The sequence below is a fragment of the Calidris pugnax genome, unplaced genomic scaffold, assembly GCF_001431845.1.
Source record: "Calidris pugnax isolate Ruff unplaced genomic scaffold, ASM143184v1 scaffold20, whole genome shotgun sequence".
Lineage (NCBI taxonomy): Eukaryota > Metazoa > Chordata > Aves > Charadriiformes > Scolopacidae > Calidris > Calidris pugnax.
In genome coordinates this window covers 33657358-33677499 of record NW_015094510.1, presented here as the reverse complement: position 1 = coordinate 33677499, position 20142 = coordinate 33657358, and the positions used below count along the sequence as shown (strand labels likewise).

At 46.3% G+C, this 20142-nt stretch overlaps 1 protein-coding gene across 1 annotated transcript in view; it reads right to left on the bottom strand.

The window, feature by feature from the left end:
• The window catches only part of MAML2 (mastermind like transcriptional coactivator 2), a gene marked incomplete at its 5' end in the record, with an annotated part of 215655 nt that extends 195517 nt beyond the window's left edge, over window positions 1-20138 (bottom strand). Inside the window, one exon of the mRNA XM_014965773.1 lies at window positions 19779-20138. Coding sequence (XP_014821259.1) covers window positions 19779-20138 — 360 coding nt within the window. The remainder of the gene's footprint in view (window positions 1-19778) is intronic.
• Window positions 20139-20142: the final 4 nt, after the last annotated feature.

The window sequence follows — 20142 nt, the reverse complement described above, 5'->3', positions numbered from 1 at the left end:
GCAGGATCTCGTCTCCTGGATAAGCCCTGTGGCCCCAGTTATTCCTTCCTTAATGTGGGAGTAATGGGACTGGCTGCTTTAGTGAACTGCTTTGAGATCTGCCCATAGAAAGTGATTTGTAGAAAGCGTGCAGAGCTGTTAATTCCACCTCCAGGGAATAACGGCACTACTCAGAGGACGGGAAGCTCAGTTTGCAGATAGTTTTTTGCTGGACCTGGGCCTTGTTTCATTTTTTTTCCCTATTTGCTTGATGTATTTACTTTTTGCACTTCATTCAGGATAGATAATGAAAACAGTATAGTCTGCTTCCACTTTTGTTTCTGGAACAGATCAAAGACTTTAATGGGCTCGGACTCAGCAGAACTCTAAATGCTCCTTTCTGTACAGATACAGCCAATTAAATGGTCCTGTTGGCTTCCAGAAGGATTACTTGAGATCTCATTATGTGCACTGCTCTGAATTCAGTCCTTAAAAGAGAGTGGACACATTCTGCCAAAAATGGGGAAAAAAAAGAAAAAATATGGAAAATAGCAAAGGATTCTTTTTGCATCTCCTGTATTTAATGCAATCAGCCTTCGCAAAGTGCACTGTGCTCCTCCTTGTTAAAGCGGTCCTGTCCTTTTTTTTTCCTCCCTGCCTTGGAATTGCTACAGAGGGATAAAGTTCTGCACAGCTCGCTCACTCACACAGTTGTAATAAGTCAGAGCAGGTTGGCTCCCTGCCCAACAAAACACAAACTCCCCTGAAGTCTCCAGCTTTTCCATGGCAACACCACAGTCATCAACACAGCAAACAATCGCTCCAACCCCTTCTACGTCTTCCCTCTCAGCGCAGGGAAGGATAGCACTGCACCCAGCCCATGGACCTGGGCGAATTATTGGGCATGAAAGGAGACAGCGAAGGAGATCGTGTTGCCCTCTGCGTGGAGCTTTAGGTGAGATCACAGGAAAGAAATGGCACCGAAACACTCAACAGTTCTCAGTGTACTTGTGCTTAAACGAAAAGATTGTTGCTGCCTGTACAAGACATGAAATGCCAAAAAGTATAAGTGTCTTGAGCCTGATGCAGACAGCATTGCAAAGCAAGAGTCCAACGCTGAGTGAGTCCCTTAGCCCCAGAGAGACGTGTGTCACTCCAAGGTGTCCAATGGCCTGATCCTTGCCATGGTCATCCACTCTTTATCAGGGAATGTAGTGACAGGACGAGGAGTAATGGTTTTAAATTGAAAGAGGGGAAATTTAGATTAGATACTGGAAAGAAATTCTTTCCTGTGAGGGTGGCGAGACACTGGATGCCCCATCCCTGGAGACGTTCAAGGCCAGGCTGGATGGGGCTTTGAGCAACCTGCTCTGGTGGGAGGTGTCCCTGCCCATGGCAGGGGGGTTGGAACTCGATGATCTTTAAGGTCCCTTCCAACTCTAACCATTTTATGTGCAGTTCTGTGCACTTCAGGGGATAACAGCAGACTGACAGCTGTGCAGACAGGATTGTTCCCCAGCCCTGTGCTGTGAGTAGCGCTGCTCGTGATGCGCATGGGGAGGGAGCAGTTACGGTGCTGGGGCCTCACCTGCCACTGCTTCACATTGGTGTCCTTCACACCTGTCCAAATAAGGGCCAACACCAGAACTGAACACCACCATCCTCATCTGGTAGCGTTTTACTCTCACTTTGCATAGGTATATAAGACCTCACAAGCTGCAAAGCAATAGAAAATGGTGCCCAGAAGGCCCCAAAATACCTTATTTAAACTAAAGAGCTAGTGGTTTTCAAGCTGTGGTCTGCGGACCCAGGAGGGTCTGAGGACTACTTATGAAGGGTGTGTGAAAGCTAAGCAAGAAAAGCAAATCAATTGCCACGAGGCTTAAATCAGTTGTAAATGAACCTTCATATGCATTGGAGAACTTTTAGAGGATCTGCAATTTGTAAAAGATTGAAAGGTATGTCCACAGGCTTTATATTCCCCTGTAGACATGTCAAGAACCTGCTCTGTGCAAGGAAAGCTACCCTGTTTTCAGATAATTTGAGGGTGTATGTGACAGCATGGATAAGAGTATGGGCAGTTCTCTGCCATTAAACCTCACCAGTGTAAACCCAAGAGTGGATATAGTTTTCCTGGCATAAGCAATATTATAATTTGTTTGGACTATGATTTTGCTGGTTTAGTTTTAAGGCCCTCGTTAAAGTAAAAAAGCTTTGTAGACTGGAAATGCCATAGTCTGACTAGGTCCTTGTGGACAAAACAGAATTTTGAAGGTAAATTGGCCCCAAAACAGCCATTTCCAAATCGAATCCTGGCGCAAAAGAATGTCCTTCAGGCTTTTCAAAATTATTTAGCTATTTTTATAACATTTGAAAAAATGATTTCTCTGGAAGAAGTTCAAGATGGAAATAATACACCAAGTATTCAGGCTTAAATGGAGGCTTAGGTAGCACTTTGCTTTCAGTGTGCCTGGCCTTGGAGTAAACCTGCCCAAAGGTGTGAACCTCTGCTGCTGGACTGGTGACCTGAGGGTGTCAGTCTCCACGGCAAAATCCTGCCACTGGTGTCTTTCTTCACCAACACACGTGTGACTGAGGCACTGCTGGCCACGGTCTCTCGTGCGGAGGGTCTGCAGTTTGCCTTGGTCCAGTACAACCTGTGGGAGAACGTGCCCGTCCTTTGGGGTGAATGGTGCAAAGTGGAACCATGGGAAGGATTTTGGTGTGCTAACAGCACTTCAGTTACACAGGTTTCAGCCCAACTTAGTGCAGAACTGCCCTAAACCATGCCTTCAGCCAGATTAACCTGTCCAAACCTACATTAGAGACATAGGGTGGATAGCTTAAGCAAGAGAGTGGGCTTTCTAAAGAATAGATCTATGTATGGCTCAGGTAGGATTCGCAGCAGCAAACACAAAGCGGGATACCCTAATTAACACTGAGTTTAACTCCCACTGACATCAACAGTACTTTGCACGATGCCTACAGTGTGATGAGGTCCCCCTGATGATCTGTTTGGTGCCATTCTAAGATTGCTTCACCCCGGCTGCTGGGTTACATCTGCATATGTTTGATGCCATTTTAGGATTGCTTCACCCGGCTGCTGGGTTACATCTGCACAGTACAGGTGCCAAAATATAACCCGCTGGTCAGTGTGTGTTATGCATTCGTTTCTGTGGCTCATCCACAAAGGAAATGAGTCTCTCAGCTACTACCCTAAAAAAGCTGGTTCTTCAGCCCACACTATGATAGCTCATAAATCTAATTCTAGAGGTCCCTGACCTCTAGAATCTGGTGGTGGTGAAAACAGTGGTTAGCACACAAATCTCTGTGTGTTAACATGAACAAGGACACCAAAATAAGAGATTACCCTATGATTATGCACTGATGACCAGAACAAAGCCAGTCAATCCAAGCTGAGTTCTGCTATAAATACTATTTTTAAATTGATTTTTCCTTAGCTTAAGAACATAACATTTCACTTAAGGCTTGGGCATGGTTCTTTTTTTTCTTCAGTGGCACCATGACCACTGTCTTCTGTGTGAGCAGGGTGACTAGGACAACCCCAGTAGCTTGTAAAAAAACATAACAACACAACTCCTCCCTCCTGGGGCTCCAGGGACCATGTGATGCACTGCCACAGCAGTCTCAAATCTTACAAAACCTACAGACCCAGAAAATTAATCTGGAGTTTTGCATTAGTCTGCCTCAGCTGTGGCTGGGTTCCCATCAGTAGGTTGGAGACCCTAAGGGTGGGTATGATGGTCCCCTGTCACTCCCTCATGAGTCGCTGGTGGTGGCTGCAGACCAGGGATGTGAGCCCCAAGGAGACGCCTCAGCCAGAGGAGATCAGATTGAATTCCAGCGAGACTACAAGAGCAAAGATCAAATGGCTTATTAACCAGAGATGAAATTTCAGCCTTGCTACTATTGGTATAGATTCTTTTCTTTCTCTCACTGGTGTTGATCAGAAACAAATCATGAGATTGGGTGTAAAACCGAAGGGTCCTGCCCCAGTCAGGGGTCTACATGTTCACTTTCTGCTTTGTACCCAGCCACTCGAGTGCTTTTCTGCATTCAAAGCCGTTCCCTGTCAGTAGATCAGACTTTTTCACTCTGCAACACCAGGTACTCATTTTCTTCACAGACTAATGGGGCAAAAGCTCTCAACCATCTTCCTCCTGTTCCTGTGCAAGCCAAGGAATCACTTAGCCCACGCTAGGAAAACAAATGTGAGGTCCTTCATATCATCATCCTACCTTATGGTACAGCCCTGCCCACTTCACATCAAAGGTGTCCCTGCCCATTAGCCACAACAGCCCCAGGTACCACTTGCTCTGGTTTGCATCTCTGGACCTCCACCACGTAAGTGTGTTATTTTCTGCTGGCCCGCACCAGTGGGCACCATCACCAGTGGAAGCTGCAACTGTTTACATAAGAACCAAACACTCCTGATTAATTTTGTGTTCTCTTTTTTCAGGACAGTTTTCATGAATAACTAGACCTCCTTCTGCCTGTTGTTGCGTGGGGAAGGCACTGACTGCATCTCCTACTAAGCAGCCCATCCTGGCTACTGCAGAAAGACATAGCACCCCCAAACCCCTAACCAGGCTAAAAGGCAAGAAACTTCGTGTGTTGATTCGTTATTTTTGATGCTGTGTCCTAGGAATATAGCCCCCTGTTTGAAAGAGCATGAGGTCCTTAAGAGGCCCTCAGAAGCACCTCTAGGTGCTGATCTGTCCTGTTTGGTTTGGGAATCACTTGCTGTGCAAAGCATGCGTCTTTCTCAGCATTTACTCACTTGAGTTTGTGCTGGAGTGTAAGAAGACAGTCCTTTACCTCAGTAACTGCTATGTAAGAGCTGGAAAGGGTTTCTGTGATGCAAAATCAGACAAATAAACAAACCGGGGAGGCAGTGGAGAAGAGGTTTGATTAACTGCAGCATCCTAACCATGGGCTACTGAGGAGTGCCCACAAGTAAAACTAACTGGACATAAAGCAGTAGCTGTAGCTCATTCCCCTCAGGTGAACCAAATGAAATCCAAGGGTGCAGAAACTGCAGGACCTGTTCAGAAAAATTATCTCATTAATAGAGTTCCTGAGCAAATGATCAGAGGTATTATTGACATCTATAGCCTTGCATTTGAATTCTGCTGGAGAAACCCTCCAAAACGCTGGAAACCTTTCAACAACCCATTCCTGGGCCATAGGGTCTCTCGGTCTCCCGCACCAAACAGGCTGTGCAACCAGGTCCTTGCTACCACAAAGTCAGTGGGATGGGGGAAGGACAGGAAAGTCTGCTGTTTGCAATGCTCAGTGCCCTGCTTGTACAGCTCCTTTAACCTTTGCTCAACAATATTTCTCATTTCTGCCTCTCCACCTCGTGCTTTTACGAAGCCCCCAATCTCCTTCCTGTCATTCCTTGATAACAAGGTAATAAATGCAGTAAAGATACTGATGTGTTAGATTAGATAAGAGAGGGTTACGAGAGACTCTGACCAGCACAGTCGTTCATGCAGCACTTAAATATGTCTTGCTATAGGCAGTTTTGTTTTGCTTCCAAGTCCATTGCTCCTGTAATCTTGTACCCTTACAGACTATTTCAGAAGTTAAGCCCCGACAGCCCTGACTTGCTCCTGTGAGGGGCAGTGGCTCTCGACTCCCCTCCAAAGCACTCACAGTATGTTGGTGCCAACAGCAGCTTCAAAGTGAGAATATGGAGAGGGTTTTGATGCAGAAAAAGGTTATGGGGAAAGAGGGATTAAGTACTGAGGGAGAAAGCCTGATCTGAGGAGACAAAACATATCGGGATAAGGAAAGGCACAAGTTTTAGAAACACAAATGTTTTGTGATAGGGTTCATAAAACAGGAGATCTGGCTACTTGATGCCTGTTTCGTTGCTGCTGTGAAGTGGGTCAAATTGGATCAGTGGGGTTTTTTTCCCTTTGTAAAAAGAAAAAAATAACTTGGCAAGAGCCAAGATCTTTTCCTTCTCCTTGAAAGGATGATTATCCTGCTCTGCACCGATTTGCTTTCCTATTCCCAGGGTAATTTTCAAGTTTCCTTTGCCTGCATGTCATAGGCTTGTACAGAGAGAGAAACTCAGGCACTGAGAACAAAATTTCACTCTCCTCCTTTGCCCTTCAGCTCTGCTTCTGCCCTCAGCTCCTAGCACTGGCCTCTGACACCACGCCATGATGGATGGTTACCACATGTGCTGGGAAGTCCAGGCATCCCAGCGCCCAGCAAGGACCAAGCACCTGTGAGAAACAGTGAACCTGAGAGATGGAGTTTCAGCTTTAACGCTGGATTTTCTGGCTGGAACCTGCCTGTGTGTGGTATGCCTAGAGTCTGTTACAGGTAAACCCCTAAGTTACTGTCTTTGGTGTCTTTAATGTCTTTTCAGCAATATATTTAAAACCAAAACAGAGGAAAAGCAGAAGTAGTGACAGATGAGAACAATGCAATGAGAAGATAATAATTCAGCCTTCTCTGAAGGAGCAACACTTACCTCATCAGCAAGAAAAGAGACCGGGCAGTCTCTTACTAGCACAATTCAGGACACATACTAGCAAGGAAGGAAATGGGCCTTTTACATTTTTTTCTCTAGTATTTCTAACTTTTAAAGAAACAATAAGGTCTGTCTTTATACATGGCATTTAAAAACAGTGGTTTTGCTGTACAGCAACCCAAAATGTCATGTTAGTACTACAAGCATCATTTCAGAAAGTAAATAGGTAACTACTTCTTGGGTAAATGCAAAGAATACTTTGACCTCTGGCACTGATGGATGACTCATTGACTGATGCACCAATGTAACATGTTGGGTCTTTTTTTTGTGAGCAATGTCTCCAGTCAATATTCTTGACTCAAGCAAAATCTCCAAGGGATAAATTTTCCAAAACACTCCAGAGATTTTAGGCCGAGATCCAAAAATCCAATTAGGCGTCCAGTTCCCATTGGTTTCAGTTCAATACAGGGAAGATTAGATGCCTAGATGTTGTAAGTCAAAAAGATTTGAGCTTCTAGCTGTTCCCAGATTGATCATTGAGATGCAGGAGAGGAATCCAAGGGTAAAAGGGTCCAACTTACCATCAAGCACAGGCATAGAAATACTCCTAATTCTGTAAAACCATTTCCTTTCTAAGACTTAACTGCTTTTCATTTAATTGTAATTTCTCTAAATAATCTGTACATGAGCACGCAACACAATTACATTACAGAACATTACACTGGCATGTAGGCAGCAAGTGCTACCAAAATGCATTTAGAGTTCAGAGACACTCAGATTCTGGAGCATGAGTCAAAATGTAAAAGATGACCAGAAGAGTCGCCACATTTTCTGCCTTGCCCGTACCACCTTACCCTACTTAATTATCATTAGAAATACAAAATGATAGACATACTTCTATTCTTAAAGGTTTGGTATACTTTTTAGTTCAGAATCAGGCCAATAAGGATGCCTTCTCCAATATGGAATCCCACTTCAAGGAAACAGCACTCAAACTGAAAAGTATTTAATCGTATGTTTTAACTTGACACACATTCTTTAAGTGTTTTTCTGAACGGGAACCCGAGCATTCACAACTGCACGCCCAGTTTGTGAGCACCCATGGCCTGCGGTGGGAGGGCAGAGAACCTGCAAGTGCATTGTCAACTAACAGAAGTTTTTGCTGTACGTTTCTTCTAACAATGACACAGGACCTTTGAGCTCATCCTTTAAAATAACAAGAGGAGGAGAGAATACACTCATGGTCATTAGATTTCCAGTTGAAGCAAAGACAGAAAGACAGCTAGAGAAGCAGTACGAGGGAAGATGGGGAGAACATGTGGAAACCATGTGTTCAGCATCTCTCTGTTAGCCAGGCCCTCTGGCCCTTTCTTCCAAGTTAGAAAAACAACATTACGAAGCAGTGTCAGGAGCATGAAAGGAGAGAAGGGAAGGCAACAGTCCAGATGAGAGAGGGGTGAATGTGGAGGAGAAGGAATGGCTAATAGCTTTGGGAAGTGGAGGAGGGGGACAGGGAGCAGGGAAGGACTTCACCAGGCGAAGGGGACGAGTGTGACTTTTAGACCAAAAGAGCCAGCATGAGGCTGTCTTGAAGAGTCCTTCCAACCTTTGTCAAAGAGGCTGTGGTTTGAGGACAGCCTGGGAGACCCAAGCACAGACAGTTACCACCTGGGAGAGGGCTCCAAGACCTACATCATGGACCATTTCAGTAAATCACCCTTTTGACGCACCGGTCACCCCAACGCAGTTGCCCTTCATGGGCTTGTCAGCACGAACACGCACCCAGCAGACTAGTGACGGGGCTACCAACCTCACTGGCCACCCTGGCTCTGTCAGGGCCCCTCAAAAGTATTGTGTGCAGTACTAATGTGTGTCAAAGGCCTTACATAGGGTTGGTATATATAGAAATTTTTAGAAGCGCATACTGTTTACTCAAGGGACTGAATTAACTTCTGCAGAGCTATTCTGGTCCACCTGTAAATACACGTCTAAAGGGCCTTATGAAAAGTAGTTACTGTGTACTGGCAAGCGGCACTTTTTAAAACCTGAGTATCTCACGTGATTAATGTTGGAGTTTTGTGTTGTTTTTCAAGTACCAAAAATGACAGGCTCATGTTATACAACTACTAGATACCAATTCATTTATTTTTTTTCCCCCAATTCAAACATTTTTTTTTTCCCCCAGTCCCCTAGGGCTAAACAAGTGTGTGTTAAACTTGCAGTATAAACTGCTGCTGGGAACTACCCCGGTGCCGATGGCTTTGCTTAGATGAATAGTCAGGTCTGTATGGGGACTGACCAAGGTGACCAAAGTGACGAGAGGGGAGAGGACTGCGGTGCTCACACAGGAGCCTCACAGACTTCAGCCCAGACGTGTCTACAGCTTCCTCAGCTGCCGAGAGCAACACTAAGGGCATCCTAAGAGCTGTGACACGGAGGACAGTCAAGTGTAGCTGGAGGACAGCCTTAGTGCTGCACCTGGGGCTGTGCTCTGAGGTTCACCATCGTGGGCACAGATAGCAGATTGTACCTTCAGCTTTGCTTCAGGGTACTCCTCGAAGGACAGGCTAGATGTACCCAAAGGGGTAGCCCAGAATTACATAGCCTGGAATCAGCCATTATCTCTGTTCTGTAAACTCAAGACTTTGACAGAAAGCAAGAGGATTTTGTGGTAAAAGGCAAAAAAAAAGCAGGGAGGCGGGGGGATGGGGCCAGAGTGTGTTTGCAGCTGCTGGCCATCAAATTTCAATTCAATCAACATGACTGAGTTCCAGCTCCTGAAAAAGAGAGTTTTTGACGACATACTGACACAGCCTGAACTACAGTGGTCCAAGTGGCAGTGCTATAATTATAAGGATTATATTTAATACCACACTTGGAAATGAAGGTCTGAAACACTGTGACTCTCTCTCTCCCTAAAAGCTGGCCAAAATCTGTCCTAGGAACCATTACGGTAATACACAAAGTTAGTAGGAAAAAAGAAACGTCGGAACTCAAATCGTTATGAAAGGGGATCATGTGGCTGGCAGCTCAGGTCTGCTGGGAGTTGAGCAGTGAGGAGGAAAAATGAGTGTGAAAGGAAGGGCAATTGGATTTGCAGGAAAAATGGAAAGTAGTTTTTAAAAGTCCAGAATTAACTGGTTTAAGAAAATAAGTCAATTGATAATTAATATGCTACTTACTTTTGAACTCAGTTTCTTTTTGTAGCATGTAGTGGGCTTCAGCCAGGCTGAGGCCTGTTTGTTGAACAAAGACCAAACCCCACAAATACTTCTAGACTTGCTTAATTCTACACATCTATGATTTCAGTGCGATTACCCATGTGTGCACAATTAAGCACATGCATAACTGTTTCCGGGAACTGGGCCATAGAGGTAAGCAGCCCCATGTTGAAGACCAAGTGTATCTAGCTTGGAAAGATGTTGAACCAAAAGCTTTTTTGAGAAGCACAGTGAATGCATTTCTTTGGAAAGCAAAATAATTTACTCCAAAGTAGCATAATGACCAGAAATGAAGAGCTTGATCCTGCATTAGACTGATGTTCCACAAGATGTCCATAGTACTTCCCACAGGTGGTTTCAGCAGGGGCCAATCAGATCAGAATCAAGATTCAGAAGCTCAGATGTTGAGATACTATAAAAGGGGGACAAGGAAAAAAACAAGGGGGGGAGGATGGGGGGAAGGAGAGGGAAAAAGAAAAAGGGAAGGAGAGGAGAAGGGAAGAGGGAAGAGGGAAGGGGGAAGGAGAGGGAAAAAGAAAAAGGGAAGGAGAGGAGAAGGGAAGAGGGAAGAGGGAAGGGGGAAGGAGAGGGAAAAAGAAAAAGGGATGGAGAGGAGAAGGGAAGAGGGAAGAGGGAAGAGGGAAGAGGGAAGAGGGAAGAGGGAAGAGGGAAGGGAAGGGAAGGGAAGGGAAGGGAAGGGAAGGAATTGGAGTGTCTGGAGATGGTTTCTAAAGCAACAGAACCCTAAATAAATGGTCTGATTTTCCAAAGTGAAAAACATAAACTGAACAGCCCATGCAGCATTTTCGCCAACTGTCACTGGGGTGGCATTTCTGAAATCTGGTGGAATGACTCATCCCAAAACAACAACTGTTGCCAACAAGGTCTTTCCTCCAGGTCTAGTTATTTGAATGCGAGAGCTGTGAAAACAAAATAAACAGAAAACCCAGAGACAACTCCGTGTCTTGGGGTTCAATTCTGAAGCTTCCTGTGAAGCCATCCACTCTCCCAGTTGCCTCCTCAACCCACTGAACAGAATCCAGGTGATCCTCTGGGCCAAGGAAGGGATCGGCCCTGCTGGAGTGAACCTCTTGTTCATTAAACAGATTCCTCCTTCTGCACCCAGCCACCACCTCTCACACCATGCATATGTGCAGCATGCAACCTCCTGAGACATTTTGCCTTCCACATTAGGGATTTCACACAGCAGCAAACACTACCAGGAGAAACATGACCCTGCCGACAGGTAGCCAGTTCTCAAGTCGTTTGAGACAGACACCCTTAAATTCAGTGGGAGCAGACCTGTCCCAAAGAGCACACCGTTGTGCAGTAATTAAACACAGCCCCGTCAGCACAGATAAGCGTCCCTCTTTGGCTAGTACAAAATACAACAATTTCAAAGACGCTTTCTGCAGCGGAGTTGTTTTGCTGAATAATTTATGTCCCCGAGTCCTCTGAAAATGAGCAGCATACACTTCAGCGCTGCAATAGCTATTCAGTGGAGACAGTGCACATTGTGTTCAGTAAGCTCATTGCTTAAACACTGTTGCCATGACTATAAGAAAGTGATTATACTATTGTTTACAAGAGACTCTCGGTAAGTCATTACCACGGTAGCCAGAGTTTTGCCTCAAGTCAAAATTTTTGGGAAGAAAAAAAAAAATCTCACAGGTATAATTAACTTTGTGATCAAGATAATTCCATTGAAAGACTTTGAAAACTGAATACATCGTAGGGTGAGGAATGAAAATAAGTAAGAATCACAAGTGTCTCAGGACTGTTGACTCTCTGGTTTTCTGACTGTTTCATTGGTAAATTCCATGGAGAAGAAAAGCCCTGCTAACTAAATAACTGTTGTAACTCGTTTTCAAGGCAGAAATAATTTATAGGGCAAGCACTGATGTAGGAGTTCAACTGTGATGAGTAACTCTGTAAAAACAAACCACTTTGTACACAATATAGGGAAAAAAGACTAAAAAAATCTGACTTTTAGAAAAAACACTTAGGATCATGAAATATGGCTTTTCAGTGTCCTGGAGTGAAATCGATACCTAAGAGCACTTAGTTCTGAATCCTCTCGTGCACATGTCCAGTGCATGACCTCTTTATCTCAATAGTGGGCTGATGATCAATAGTTTCCAAAACTAAGAAGTAACTCTGAAGCCGTCGGAAAGTCATCCTCACATTTCCTATGGACAGTAACAAGCCACAGAGCACAAAGCAAAGAGATGATTAATAGAGTGCTGGACTAGGAGTCAGGAAATCTGGGCTCCGTTCCCAGCTCTGCCACTGACCTGCTGTTTGACCTTGGGCAAGACACTTGACCTTTCTGTGCTTCTGTTCCTCCTTCCATTCTTTGTCTATCTTGTCTCCTGAGGCCCTAAGGTATGCAGGGAAGGGCACGGTGCTCACTGGGTGTTTGTGTAACACCTACTCTAGGGGGGTGCCTGCAGAGCCCTGTAATAAAGCCAGGGTAGCACCGGGATGACTTGCACAACAGTATGTTTTGTTTCAAAACAGAATAGCCACGATGAACCTTCTTGGGGTTTCATCTGCTGGTCCAGGATGTTACCAGGTCTTCCAGTTAGCTTCAGGCCCAGGCAGCAGATAAATGGGTTTGCAAGATCTGCTTCCTCACCGCGGCAGAAGCACTTTCATGAGGATTTCTAATTGGTACTAATTTCTCTGCACCTTGATTCAGCTGGGTTTGCAAGCGCATCAGAACAATAACTGAGTGACGGAGATAAAAATAGCTACAGGAGCCATTTCTGAACAAAAGGAATTTCTTCAGGGAAATGCCAACACCTGTACGTGAAGCCACAGGCGTAAGGAATTTTCAAATTAAAAACCAAAATAAATTATAATTTTTCGGTAAGTGTGTTGGAATTTTGTGTAGGTTATTCAACTAAGAAATATTTCTGAGTCTTCTCCCCACCCCAGGCCAGAGACATGAATCTTCCTCTGTGACTACACATGCAGGACAAGGTGGCTCCCACCTCCTGTTGCTGGGGTGCAGCTGCAGCCTTGACGGAGAGCAGCTGACTTGCGTATATGCTTTCTGTTCCAGTCCAACTTAGCTCCCAGTTTGCTGGGGCATCAAGTACATGAAGTGCTTGGACACACCCAACTTAATTGAGACACTAATTTGAATACCAACTGATGCAGAATCAAGAGCAAGTAAAGCAATAAAATACGAAGCATACATTCATGAGCATGAATGAAAAGTTGGGAAATGCTCTTTCTCTCCTAAAAAAGAAGGGGAACTGCCACATCTTACACTATTACTGTGAATCTTGGCAGTGTGATACCACAAAAACCCAGCTCTGGGAGTCATGTGATTACGTAAAAGACTTATTTTGGATTTGTATTTCCAGTACTCATACCTGTGGGTCAAAGGCTGAAAAGGTGATATGAGTGCACCTCAAAGGCTCAAAACACAGAAGTCAAATAAGAAGAATCCATCAAGTCATATACATTGCCTGAAGATTTGCCAACGCAAACATTCAAATATCCTGTCTTAGACTCCATCAATAATGAATTTGACTTCTAAGCCATAAAACTCACCATCAGATCTCAATGCACTTTACAAAGGTGATAAATAGTATTTTTCATAGAGGAAACTGAGGTTTATGGAAGTGAAATAACAGAACCAATCTCTTGAATAGATCCTATAGTCAGAGTAGAAACACTGAGTTTTTAGTTTACAGCACGCTCACCTAAGACCTGTTCCTTGTAAGCTGCAGGTATTTTGTGTCAGGTGTTGGTGTTGACACTTCAGTACAATTATGGATTGATTACCTGCATCTAGTAATACTTCGGAAGAACTTGACAAAGTATGACAAATTCACAAGTTGGCTCTCAAGTGGCTATAGGAAGCTTTTCATGGGAAATCAGAAGCATAAATAGTTTATGCTTTCATCTTAAAAAAGAAAAAAAAAGTAAGAAAAAATCTGTTTCTTAATACTGTTAAGTTAAAAGAGTGATCCAAATTTCACTTGGCACCAAGTCCTCCTTTTCTGAAGCCAAGGCCACTGCCTTTTTCACTGCTCAAAGCTGTTCCAGACTGTAGCAGCGTGATATGGTTAAGATCCTTTTCAGGTTTACAGCCACTGATTCAGATTTGTGGAAAACACAGTCCTGTCATGAATCCCATCAGCTTCACCCTACTGCTGCTGGGAAGTCACACAGAGGACATCACTGGGAAGTCATACAGGGGAACACTGACAGCAGACACCAAAGAGAGGCCAAAGAGCAAAGACCTTGTTCCTCCTCTTCTCTCTGGAGCAGCCAGGTGGCTAAAGCTCTTCCAAGCACCACGTAGCTGATTGTGTGCCCTCTGAAGTGTTGCATACTGGTTTCTTTAATCACCTTCCTGAACTCCATAAGAGTGATGGTGTCAGATCATTATCATGGAGACATGGACCCTCAGTGGAAACCAGCGTCACATGTGATAGGCAGTGAGATGGTGCCACCTGAAGAGCTCAAACATAGAAGGGAAAATAGTGGCACAACAGGGGACATGTGCAAGGTCACAGAGGCTTGCTGGCCGAGCTGGCAAGTCTATGCCAGTGCTTTGTTAGCTGGAGCAGCTTGACAGCTTCCAGCTCCTCCTACACCACACAGGAGGTGCAGTATAAATGGAGGAGTGGAGGTACTATCCTTCCCAAGGTTGTCAAAGGGACCACGATGAGGCCCTCCTTTTCCAGTAACAAGACATAGGTGAAGTTTCAGTTTCATAAGCCAACGGACTTGGTAAGAAAGGCAGACAATTGGACTCCGAAGATGATTCTTGATAGAAAGGACCGTTGACAGCAGTTAGGAAGAGGAAGAGAGGCATGTTATGGCCTTAACCTGCTAACCGACTAACCTAGTTGCTGGGGTTTTTTTTTGGTCACTGCAAACTAACCGAACTCCACACACACCTTCTGCAGGCAGTGCTCTGTGCAAGGGAAGAAGAAATAATAGTGAGATAAGTCAAAGTTTCGGCAAAGCAGCTTTTCTGACTCAGACGTACCTTTCTAAGGTTCAGACTTCCTCACCGAGCGGCTAACGTTTTTACTGGAGTCACATTTCTCAGCGCAGAAGAACCAGAAGCTGTGTGTCCCCTCTCCTTTGTTGTGGTGCTACACACAGGGGACTCAATTTGAGTGTCACAGGGGGTGTAAGATCTCTGTCAGAGGACATGCTGCCACAGTCAGGGAAGTTAAGGAGCCCACGGGTTGGCCAAGTCCAGGCAGACAAACTGTTCCTCTGCTTGCTGTCTACAGAAACTTTGCTGGTGGAAACAGTCTGTTAAACAGTTTCATAACGCAGCAGACTTTCATTAAATGTATTCAAACCTTAAAAAACTTCAAAGGAGGGAAGTGATTTGATTGGAGAGCTGGGACTGAAAAGGCTCCTACACTAGCATGCATTTAACAAATTCACTTGCTAAACTTTACATTAAATATAGCCTTTATGCAGCTTCCAGGGTGTCTTCTTGATTTTGGTTCACAGAATGTTCTCACAGCCATGGGGAACAAAGATTTTAAATGGCACCCATGTCCATCCTAACCAAATAGCTCCCAGCAGGCCAGAGGGCCCATGACAGCAGATCAAAGATTTCAACCCACAAAGGCAATGTGACTTACTCATTTTACCTGACTCGACTACATAAATTGTCTTTATCAGAACCCAGCTCCACTCCTGCAGAAGCACAAGGAGCAGACAGCAGTCCTTCACCTCCCAAACAGAACATTGCTTTGGTGCAAAATTTTGTTAGGCAAAAGATCCCACTCCAGCTTCGCAGCACGGCTTGTGCTTCAATCCACCTGTGCTCACTGCACCACAACATCATGTCACCCCACAGCTGGTCACTGTTTGCTTCACAGCACTTCCCCAAGTTACCTATGTCCAGAACCAGAACATGCAACTGCAGGATTCCCTGGGAGCCAGCTACCAAAGAGCTGGGGAGATGGGGGAAGTGCACACTTGGGCCAAAGATACCAGAGCACAATCCTTCCTTTTAAAATATTTGAGGATCTTTAATGCCCAGGGGAGCAAGCACGCTGCATCATAAAAAAAAAAAGTTAGGAAACAAAGTCAGGACTTCCATGATCATTTAAAGGATCTCCGCATAAAATAACTGCCTAAATTGAGGTTTTACGTGCCAAACTTGGCCTTTGGCACCAGTCAGGCAACCCTGTCTTCCATTGAGGTCCTCAGGGAACCGGGACAAATCCACTGACTCTTCCAGATTTGTACTGCCATTGATGAGATTTATGGGAGCAGGAGGAATTAGCCCATTCTCCTCTTCCTTGGCTACATTATCTTTATGGGGACTGTTTTCTTTTTCACCTTGCAGACTACATCTGGGGAGCAGGCCACTTTCAGTGTCACTCTTCTGAGTATAGAAAATATTGATATATTTAATTAATATATTTAATTAATCCTTATAATGATAAATTAAGCGCAACTTTGAGATGAGTGAAAGTAGAACAAGTCACCTGTGACTGATGGCAACCGTCGCTTAACACACTGAGCCCACCGGTGTGACGGCTGCAATGACAGAACCTGACAAGAATAATCCCATAATGCCTGTGAAACAGGCCCAAGTTCTGGGCTTGCAAAGAGCAAAATGAACAGTGCTCAAGCCGATGTCAGAAGAACGAAGGAACAAATTGGCCGCCGGAGATTTGAAACTGCAGTGCAAGAACTTTGGTATTACCAGTTCAATGCTTAAGCCATTGAGGAATGCCCTCCAGAGCTAACTGTTTATATATAACATAAATAATATAAACAGCTAAGTGCTGGAGGGCATATACATAGGTATAGATGTATGTATAAAAGAAAGACAGAATATTTTATCTGTTCCACTCTGCACCATGAAAAGTAACACCACCATATAAATAAACAAATGTCAGCTCTTGGGAAATGCAGGGAGGCAGAAAGTACAAAAGCTTTCCTAGCCATGTCCTGAAGAATAAATTTCTCCTTGACATGTACCCACATCCATTGGTCCAGCTAAAAAAATCTGCTCTCCACTCTCCAAGTAGAAAATACTGCTGCCAAAGATGGTTTCTCAAAAATCAAAGTAACACTGCCAAATTAAGCCCAAACCAAATCCCCCTAAAAACACTCCCTTCTGCCCATTTTAAAATGTCCACTGGGAAAAGATAATCATCAAATAATAGCACCAACAATGTCAGATAATCACTTCAAGCTCTTTGATATGTTCAAGTGAACGTCGTTTCAAATGTTATCGAGTGTCAAATATTTACTCTTGAGTCCAACTGTGTAAACGACCCATCCAATGCCACTAAACATGGCAGGCGCGCTTGTAACAAGAGCACCGGGACCTGCAAAGCCAAGGAAACAACCCAGCTATTTTCAAGAGAGGAAGCGCAGGGGCAATCTTGTTTTACAGAACAAAGAGCGTCCTGATAGCCGCAGCTCCCCAAAAAGAGTTCTGACTAGCTTTGCGCTTATCCGTGTGGAGTTTTTAACGGGTGGACCTACAGCAAGGCAGGTGGAGCTTTACAGTCCCCCAGTGGAGCCAGAGATGTGGCCAATCTCAAATGCTCAGTGTAAGACTTGCACAAACGCTCCTGTCTTGTACCTGCCACAAAAGAAGCTCAGAGGTCCACCTTGTTCCAGGACCCTGCGTGCCTCAGATCTGCCATCTGCTCCAAGCAAAAAGTCTGGAATTAGAGGAATAACCATGGGTGCAAGAAGGCTTCCACTGGATTTCCTCTCAGGAAACACCCCATAGAGGATGAATGCTGCTACCTTAGAGATAGTTCTCTTCCCCGTCCATTTGTAATGGACAACAGGCTTAGTCTGCTTCTAACTTCCTCTTTCAAGTACCCTTGGAATAACTGGTAGAGCACATTCCTCCTCCAGCTATGCCCAGAGTGGAGGCAAGACCCCCATTATTTCCTGGCCCATCCCTGGGATTAGGGAATTTTCAAGAACAGGAGCACAATGCTGTGCTACCTGGTGTATCACCCTCATCCGCTTGAATTCATCCCACTCAGACACCCTGCAGTTTGCTTTTCCTTTTCAATATTTGCAGCAACGTCCTAAGGAGCTCTTGGTAAGTGGAACATGTGCCTCCGTTACACAGAGACGTGACTTTGAACCGATGCCTTTCTCTGTTCCTTAATTAGGCAGTCCTACCAGAGCAGCAAATGAGGAATGTCTGTGTCAAGCACAGAGTGGGAGGATCAGCGATGTGCAGTGATACCATTACAACAATACCGCTTCATGAGCCAGCACTTCTTCAGTGTCAAAACGTGGTTCAGGGCCCCAAACTTCATGCTCAGTGAAGTCACGTACCTTGTCGGCAGGATTACCAACGCTAGCGTGCAAAAACGAGGGGGACTTTGTCAGACCTCCCCCTTGTCAAAGACACGTGTGTGGAGTTACCTGAGAGGTAACACAACATGCAACGTGGAGCAAGGGCCCTGCGGGGCGTTCTCCAGCAAAGAGGAGGTTAACAATCTTTAGCAGTATTTCAGAAACAAGGACAACCTCTCTGCATTTAAAAGATGAAAAATCTTTCAATATTTTCTTTGGAGTTGTTTCATTTAGCACTTTCAAACAGCTGCCTCCAGCTATTTCATAATAATAGTAACAACTAGTAAAAAAAAAAAATAAAAGAGAAAACAAAAAAACCCCACACAGGCCTGTTCCCTGATTTCAGAAAGCGGATTTTTCTGGGACGCACATTATTAAGCAAAAGCCTTTTTTTTTTTCTTCCCATAAGACAAGTGCAAAGCATTTCATTATACACACTGGAAAAATAAGATAATGGCTTTCTTGATTGTGACAAGGAATGTGGGGAGATCTAATCTGAACACTGAGTCAGGTCGAAGTGCCTAAACTCTCCTCGGACACAATGTTATCGCGTTAACGCTTACATCATCACCCTCACGAATGATGCTGAGTAACGTCGATCCACGCACCGTGGCGAACTCCCAGGTAAGGAGAGAGAAACAACCACAAAGGTCCTGCTTTAGCATACGTCAGGCACTAAGAAAGACAGGTTTGATGTCTGGAGCTCGGGGGGGGGGAACGATCTATTTTCAGCCATTCCAACAGCAGAGAGGCAGTCACTCCTCTTAATACTTCGCGTGTGTGCCGAGAACTAAGGCGAGCTGGAAGGCAGCACAGCCCAAGCATACGCCTTCCCAAGTGTGGTACGGGGACCGCTTGTAATAAAGTAACAGGAGAACAAGGCTTCGCCTCCTTGACATGTTCAGAGCAATTTCCAGTTGAAAAAGGTCAACGTATCGTTTACAAAGCGGCAGCGCCTGGAAAACTGCTGTCACTCCGCTGCTGGGCCATCGAAACAAACCCAGCCTTTCTGACGGGGCTGGTGTGGGGGGCACGGGGTGTGAGAGGCCTGTGGGGCGGGGGGTGGCAGCGGGCTGCCCCGGGGCCTGGCGGGTGTCTGGGGAACGTGGCTGAGCCCCACACTCGGCCTCTCCTCTCCGGGCACTGCCCGCCCGCCTTCCCCCATACAGCATCGGCCCAGTCCCAGGGACACGGCAGCCAACGTCTGCCTCGAGTGAAAGCAGCTGCCCGGAGCCCCGAGGAAGGGGATGGAACGGGGCGGGAAGCGGGGCCATCAGGCACATAGGGCAAACACCTCAGCGCTACTCTCACCCTTGCCTGGGGATGGGCTGGCAGCCCCTGCCACCCCCCCTCAGGGACGCCCGCTGCCGCCAAGGCACGCAGCGCATTTTTAGGCCCGCAACCTGAAAAAAGCCACCCAAAAACCCCAAGCAGCCCCAAAATCCCTTCGAGGAGGACAAGCCCCTCAGCTCCCCAGCTCCGGCAGACAGACGCTGCGCATCCTCACACCCTCGACGCCACGGCGGGGCCCAGCACCCGACGGGGACCACGTCGCGTGGACACAAGACCGAGCCGCCCCGCCGCACACACCCGCCAGGACACCCCCCGGGTGGGGGCGGACCCGGTCCCGGCCGCCGGCCCCACCTTCGCGCCTGCCCCTGAGGGGAGCGAGGGTGGGGGCTTCTCCTCCCGATGGCCCCTCCCCGCCGGCAGGGGGCGCTGTGACTCACCGCCAGGAGGGCCGAGGCGCGCTGCTCCCCCGCCGGCTGCTCCCCGTTGATGCCGCCGTTGCTGAGGAGGTGCTGGTGGTAGTCCGGGGGCGCGGCGGCGGCGGCGGCGGAGGGGGTGGCCGATCCGGCGGCGGTGGCCGCCGCCGTCGCCTTGGGGTGCTTGGCGGCCTTGCGGGCTCCCTGCCCCTGCTGCACCAGGTGGAGGAGCTGCAAGGTGCTCTCCCGCTCGCGGTCGGAGCTCTCGGCGCGGCCCCGCTCGTAGCGGCCCTCGCAGCTGAGGTGGTGCTGGCGGCAGACGGCGATGCGGGCCCGCAGCCGCTCCACGATGGCGCTGTGCACCCGGGGCGCCGCCGGGCCCCCCCCC